At 37.6% G+C, this 8,033-nt stretch overlaps 1 protein-coding gene across 2 annotated transcripts; it reads left to right on the top strand.

The window, feature by feature from the left end:
- Positions 1 to 891: 891 nt before the first annotated feature.
- On the top strand, positions 892 to 6,633 carry LOC135470550 (mitochondrial intermembrane space import and assembly protein 40-like). Of its 2 annotated transcripts, none has more exons than XM_064749563.1 (3): positions 892 to 1,001; positions 4,330 to 4,422; positions 5,633 to 6,633. In XM_064749563.1, exons 1-3 carry the CDS (start codon positions 893 to 895, stop codon positions 5,965 to 5,967), a joined length of 537 nt encoding a protein of 178 aa, XP_064605633.1. In that variant the 5' UTR covers position 892; the 3' UTR covers positions 5,968 to 6,633. The 2 variants fall into 2 exon arrangements, with proteins under 2 accessions (XP_064605633.1, XP_064605634.1); XM_064749564.1 differs by having other exon boundaries at positions 936 to 1,007.
- Positions 6,634 to 8,033: the final 1,400 nt, after the last annotated feature.

Raw genomic sequence — 8,033 nt, 5'->3', positions numbered from 1 at the left:
TGGATCATTTTTCCATTCATTGTGATTGTGAATCAGGAAGGGATTCAATCCCTTCACCGTTGCTCGAGTTTTTTGTTCCCTTGCCTCCTCCAAACCGCATACATAAGCTGACAGAGGAACCATAGGAACACAGCTATGCTGACCTTTTCATACTGACTAAACTGAAAAGAAAGATGCACATAAATTGATGTTAACATATAATGGTATGAACAATGCATGAAGTAATATATGTAAACACTTGTTCTGAATAAGCTCTATTTGCCATAGTATACAACGCAGTCCAGATGATAATTATATGATAATTAAAAAATTTGGGTAAAATCTTTATTTTTAAGTTGTTTTAAAAAGTAAAACCCCTTTTCCTGTAACAATTCGCGTATTTTATTGAAGTAACACTTTCGTTGATAGCAACACAACGTATGTCAAGGCACTGTCATCTTCGAGCAGTATGGATTGACCGCAAATTGTTGCACTCAATCAGATCGTATCTTACAAACAAAGCATGGCAGGGCGCAATTCAACCAATCAAATGCCACAATACAAAGCCCAAATTCACTGCACAGTAGCGGTCCAGTTACTACGCATGCGCTAAAAAGGGAATTCCCTGACACCTCTTCCGGTATTTGCGTGACAATCCCCACTCGGAAATCCCGTGAACTCATGCCTCACATGGGCCCTGTATATATATATTGAGGAAAATGTAGACAGTTAATGAATAAACCGTTTATTTTCAGTTTTCCATTCAAAATTTCTTTATTAACTTCCAGCCTGTCTCTGTGATAGCGTGCTATGTAGAAACCGACTGGTAGAGATTTATCCAGTAAACATGAATGGCGTAGGTCGCGGAGGTGATACTATAAGTTTAAAAGCATGCGTGGGGCATACCGGAAGAATGCCCCATGTGGTTTGCAGTAGTGAACTGAATGTCTTGTTATACGGGCGTCTCTGCACTGTAGCAACACTGAACTCTCTTTTGAACATGTCATACTGTAGATCGGAAGGTAATGGTGACTACTCGTAATAATGTCCCTGATTTAACCGATTGTGCGTGTGATACAGTTGTGGCTTCCCTTTCCTATTTTCAGTCCCAAAGATTGCTTGTGGTTTCAACAACAACGTGCATGGTCAGTTGTCACAACTCAGATGGCATCACGTACTACATAAGATACTGCATTATGTAGATTATATGTGTGTAATGGCTGTATGAAACTGATTATGCATTTAGATAGGAGGAAATTCAATAAGATGTGAAATAAATTCCCCACTAGGCTAGTGATGTGGAATGATGCAATGTGTGTTATATGAGGCCACCAGATCGTGCTACTCAGGTACTAAACAGGTGCATATAACCGTCTGGTTGTTGTATGTTGCCCAGCAGGAAAATTTCACTAACATTTACAACTTCAGTTCATCCAAATTTTGTAATCCACAAGTTATTCTCAGTTGAAAAAGATGTCGGGATTTGCACCAGCAAACCCACTTCTCACAATAATGCAGCCATTGACAATTTTGAATCGAGAAAAAAACTGACGTCTCTTATTTTGAATGCTCGAACCTTAGGCAAGGTACATGCTGGCTGTGTGGAAAACTGTTGACAAAATGTAACAAAATCGAATATGACTACTCCTTCCAGGGCAGACCATGCGAATCTATCAGCCCAAAACTTTATATAGAAACACCTGTTTTCGTGATAAAGTATACTTTGGCAAATGGGTACAAATGTTCATTGGTCATAGAAGAGGTATGTTTTCAATGATAACAACAAGGTTGTTGACTACTGAGCCCCTCCTGTGAAATAAAAATTTCTTAAACAATACCTTGCATCACTGATGGCTGACCAGTGGACCATAAATAGTTGCCATACTTAAAACCTGATCTCTGTCATGAATTTGGGAAAATTTTGTCCCTATTCACCCGCCAGGTTTGTTCATGGCCAAGGCCATTTGGGTTCCAACACAGCGCAGTGACCCAGTTCATGCTGGCTTCCTCTCCAGCCATAAGTTGGAAGGCCTGCCAGCAACCTATGGATGTTTTGTGGGTTACCGTGGGCTCTTCCCGGTTTCCCCCAATCAAAATGCTGGCCACTGTTGTATAAGTGAAATATTCTTGAGTACACCGTGAAACACCAGTCAAATAAATAGATTTTTGAGATCTTTCTGGAGGATAGGTTGCAGGCCTCTGCCAGTAATTATGACTATGAATATCCAATGACTAGAGTGCTCTTATATGTGAAAGTAAAAACAAGCTAACTATAAAATAAATTCCCAAAGAAAAGTCCTGATGGAAGAAATTTTCAGACACCCAGCATTTATACGTATACTTTGCAGGAACTGGGCAGAGGTTTGAATTCAGAACATAGCAGATGTTGGTTTGACTTGTTCGATTCCCTGAAAGTCTAAACAGTTGGATTACTGTTAAAAGTCTGTTTACCATTGCAGGCTTTGACATGTCTAGACTTTGGATGATAATGAGAAAATACCAGATATAAGGATGTGTGTGAGTTGTAAGAGTGAGTGAAATTTTCCTTGCAGTATAAACAGGCAGCCTGGCAACACTAGGGAGAGGACTGTCAGACGAGGGTAATGTTGTATGTGGTTGCCTTCTTATAAGTTCTCTCGCCACGATATGGCTGAAATATTGCCGATGTGGCGTTAAGCCATAATCATTCATTCATTCATTCTTATAAGTTCTGATATGACAGAATGATATCCCCGAACATCTCCTAGTTATAATATGCTACTAATTAAAGTAAAATGAGGTACTGCACTATATGGTACCACTACCCTAGCCCTTAAAATTGTTTAATTAAAAACTACTGGTTTTATTTGACTGGGTCTTCAAATGGTGTTCATATTTCTTTGTCCAGCATGTATCTCCAGCATTTGACTGCAAATACCCACAAACATTGTTACGAAAATTGTTATGTGGTTGATAATTTGATTTGTTTGTTAAAATGCTCAAGCCCCCATTCATATAAGCATACATGTTCCAAACAATTTGAAGTGATGTGATGAACAGGGGAGTCCATCTTTCGACCAATCAGAATGTTAATGAGCTCTTGTTATCTTGGAAACGATATTTACTCTCCATTAAATTTTACATGTTTTTCTGACATTACCAGATTCATTTTGATTAAGTTGAGGCCTTTATACTAATATTTTGGTTGAAACAGACCACAGTTATAATGATAACATAGCCACCCAATACTTTGGTAACGCTAGCTTAGCAGGCTGTCACAGGTGCAGGGTTAGGCATGTATCTGTCCTGTGCTTTCTGAAGAACATATGGCACCATATATTGTAGGATATTATTATAATGTCGTTATTGGTTACAAGTGCCTGTGAATCTGAAATTAGAATGTTTGCTGCAGTATAGTGAACACTTTGTGACATATATATGCTTGGATTTGGGGTCTAGTCTTGGTGGTATCTAAATTTATGTATAATGTTTTCATTTGTTTGCAATACCTTCACTGCCAATGTCAGTTGGCTATGTGTTTTTCATTGTCACAGCTGATTACCACCTCACCAGTGAATTCACAAGCAATGTTCTGTTTCGCACTGGTTCATCTGCGACGAAGGTTTGTGATGTGCTTGGAATATGGTGATATGTTGATCTGGAAAGCCTTGATAGATAAGCCAAGGGCTTTTCTCCACCCATTAAACTGACTGCCATGGTACAAAGGAAACATATTTGAGCATAGCATTAAACACCAATGAAATGAATAATGTAAAATATGCGTAAAAATGAGGATCTATTAAAAAGTATAAAATTTGCCTCAAAATGGAAACACTTTTTTTTTAACATAGGTGTTTTGATTTTCTTTATATCCATACACTTAGTTTTATAGTTCTTATCCTTGTGTTGTTTAATATCCCTGCTATAATACTAGTATGCTGACGAAACGTAATATGAATTCTGGGCTTTCACTGTCACTGTTGAAACATTGGCTGAGAAAAATATTGTTTCATTTTGTAAAGTAGTAATAATCATAATTTAATCTAAACAGCAAATACACTAAAACTTGATCCTCTCCTGCCACTCACGACTTCTATGTTACCTTGCCACAGATATTCATTCATTTGCAACACTCATGTCTGTGAGTCCGTTCGTTAATGTTGGACATTTATAATTTTTCGTGTTATCTTGCACCCAGATTACATATTAAAAGATAAGATACCAAAAATTAGATTGACCATTCAACAGAGAGAATGCCTAACTTATATCCCTGCAAATTGCAGCTAAAAATTATTGTGTAAGATATTACACAATATCAGATAATTACACATCAAGATAAGTGATATGATATGTTTACCTTTTTTTCTTCAGGAAAAGATCAGATTATATTTGTGACAAAAGAAGATCATGATACTCCGAGCAAGGCTTTGATCAGTCTAAGTCCTGATGAGGATGAGGAACCAGGTATAAGTTTTGTTTGTAATACGAGCTTTTCCATTTCTTACCTTAGTCTGAAGTGAATATTTTCTTGAATTTAATGAATATATCTTGCTCTGGCTTCAGGGTCACAGTTGTGTCTTAAGTATAGGTCAAACTTAAAAATCAAAACATTTTACTGTACTAAAATTACATTGAAAAATATTCCTACATGTTACATTGAAAAGTAACATTCAGGAATGTTACCACAAGTTTTGACGAAGTCCAACTTCAGTCTACAGCAGAGTCATTACCCTGGGGGCTGGAGTGCCCTAATTCCTCAACTTTTTCGCATATGAAAGAACAACTTTTTGTGCACATTTTGGACTTGATTTTGGAGACAAAACTACAATGGTTAGTTTGACCAATTTCAGGGCTTCACAAGAAGTATAATATCATCAGTCTACACAGAATAATACCTTCAGAATATGAGAATAAAAAACACCTTGTAAACATGCAAAAAGGTTGAAGAATTACAGTACACTTATTCAGTTTTTTCTTTTAGTAATAATAATGGTTTTTAATCTGTAACTCCTGTGTGGTTTATAGTCTTAGATTTTGTGCATTCACATTTGAAGCTCTGAAACACTTTTTATTTGGCTAAAGCATTGCTCTAATCATTGACCGTTGAGGTAATTTACTTGAATTTAGCTCTCACTGGCTCGGGTATTGCCTTGGGTCAGGAGATTTTCCAGGTGCCTTGATTGAGTTAGAAGTAAAGTTTGAAAATGCAAGAAACATCTATTTTCCCCTTGCAAAACTAGACAAGATCCTAAAGATGACCAGACAACCAAACCGATGAATAAACAGACTAATATATAAGGCCTTTGTCATTAAAGATTTAAATTAAACTGGGTCAAATACAGTTCAGTGGTCGTAGAGGCACAGTATATGTTGTTTCCAGCTAAATGGCCAGTGGTCATACCTCAAGTGATGATGAATGGTCATTGTGAATTCCAGACTCGACAAACACATGCTGCAATTTATTAGATTGGAATTTTACACCGTACTTAAGAATATTTCACTTGTACGATGGCAGACAGCATTAGGGTTAGCACTAGGGGAGGAAGCCAAGTAGGGCCTGAGGGAAACTCATGACTATCCACAGGCTTCCTCTACAGATGTACGTGGGAAGGTCTGCCAGCATGAGAACAAACACAGAGCTACGAATGAATGAAAACACTATTGTATTTTGCAGGTTTGATTTTACCAAATGGGGACATTAACTGGGAGTGCCCGTGTTTGGGAGGGATGGCAAGTGGACCCTGTGGCGTGCCTTTCCGGGAGGCATTTTCCTGTTTTCATTACAGTGAGGCTGATCCTAAGGGGTCAGATTGTTATGAGCAGTTTAAGCAAATGCAAGACTGTATGAGCTCCTACCCTGATGTGTATCCCTCCAAGGACGAGGAGGAGGATGAAAACATTGCAGAAAAACAGGAAGCAGATGCCTCAGAGACAACAGAGACTGAAAGAGACAATATGATAGAGTCTGAACAATCAAAACAGTCCACAGTGGATGTGTCAAAGTCATGACAAACAAAAGGCACCATGTGATTTTTTTTTTTATTAATATGCCAAGAAAGACACCAGAGTACATGTCCTGAGATAAATTTGTGCACATTCATTTAGTGTGAGTCATTACTACAAAGTAGACTGTGGGCAGTGAAGCTTTTAAATATCTTATTATTAGAGACAGAAGTATGCGCCAACTTTAAATGTTTAGCCATAGGTCGATAGCTTGAAAATTGTTATCTGTGTGATTATGTGATCGATTTGAGCAAACACAACTTGTTTTGATGTAAATATTACGTAATATTTACTATACATCTGACAAAGGTGAATTGTATGTGTGATTTATTGGTAGAGAAATGGAAGCACAGTGATTCTATTCAAAAATGGGTTAAGATTTGTTTACCCTTCTGACAATCTGAATCGAGTTCACTGACCTCTCAATTCATTATGGCTTAAGTGCCTTATCTCATAAGGACCGTGTGTTATTTGCATAGTCTATGGTACATTAAAGTACATTAAAGTTCTGAGTTATTGTTTATTCCAGAATTTCTCTATAGTTTATATTTAAAAAAAAATATTACCTTCAAATAGAAGAATATGTCCTTGTTTTACTTGCCTAGCCATTTTCAGCTTCTGCTTTTAAGTGATGTGAGTTTGATCCATCAAGTGATCCAAGTACCAGATTAAAGGAGTTCAGAATATTTATTAATGAACAACTGTGTTATTTGAAAATCTACTCTGGGTACTAAATGCACCAGTTAAATCAATGCATAAAGGACAAGATGAGCTGCTTATTTTTTTAGCCCTAGATCAACTTTAATTACAGGGTATTGTCATACAAGAAGTAATGTACATCCAACTGTTCGTCAGATAACAAGAATATTTCATTTGTGCGTTGGCAGCCAGCATTGTGTTGGGAGGGAATAAACCCATGACCGTTTGGAGGTTGCTAGCAAACCCTCTCATGTATGACTGTAGAGGAAGCCAGCTTGAGCTGGACTGAACTCTCAACTGCAATGGTGAGATGTTTCTGGGTCGTTGTTCTGCCCCAGCATGCTAACCAACTGACCAACGGAACCCCAGAGAGTGAATTTATGTATCATTATGAAAACTATGATATAAGGTCTGAACACTCTACTGTAATTCTTCAACCTTTTCAAGCATATTCTGGAGGAAATATTCTGCGTAGACCACTAAAATTATCCTTCTTGGGAAGCCCTGGAATTGACCTACTCAGTCAGTGTAGTTTTCTCTCTAAAATGTTAAAAATGTGCATAAATTGCACTGAAAGTTGCTCTTTCATATTTTTTCAAGGTTGATGGGTGAAGGAATTTGGATTGCCCGAAGTAAATTATCACCTGTGGCCAGGCACCTGACAAACCTCTTGACTTTCTGCAGTCAGACTTTTGAAAACTGCAATTCAGGTTTTCAACTCACAGGTGAAAGGACGATTGCTTCCGGGAAGAACCTTTTATTCCACAAAATGCATTCTGTGAATATGTGCCGACGTTTTCCCAACTTTTCATTGGTAATGTAGGACACACCAATGCTCAGGGTATGCACATAAGGTACACCAGGCGAACCAAAAAGCAGAACCAGTAGAAGATGGACAGATGCCCTTTATTCCTATGTCCATGCTTACTTTGCATGCCGCATAGATGGAATCAGCTGTTTTGACACCAGCCAGCCAAATAACTACTAGAATATTCACAGGTAATACCAGTCATATTCCTGTTGAGTTGTATTGACAGAAGCATCATCTATATTTTTTTCTGTCAAATTATTAACAATGTATCAATGAAAACTAATAAAGCAAAAGAAAAGTGATCAAAAGAATAAAAAACGCTTTGTTTTTAGCACAAAATATTTTATTAGAAATTTACTTCAGCACATAGATACAGGCTGAGCAGGATGGTAAATCCAGGCTACATGGAAAAACCTCATCTCTGGCCTCCTGCAAACCAGGTCAAATCTACATACTATACCACAAAAATAAACCACCTTCGTGCAGCCCTTCTTCCACTTCATAAACTTGGGTAATACTTTGATGTTCTAATCACAATTGGTTTACATGTATATTACAAAGC

Source organism: Liolophura sinensis, chromosome 7 (assembly GCF_032854445.1).
Source record: "Liolophura sinensis isolate JHLJ2023 chromosome 7, CUHK_Ljap_v2, whole genome shotgun sequence".
Taxonomy (NCBI): domain Eukaryota; kingdom Metazoa; phylum Mollusca; class Polyplacophora; order Chitonida; family Chitonidae; genus Liolophura; species Liolophura sinensis.
This window is presented reverse-complemented; position numbering and strand designations above follow the sequence as displayed.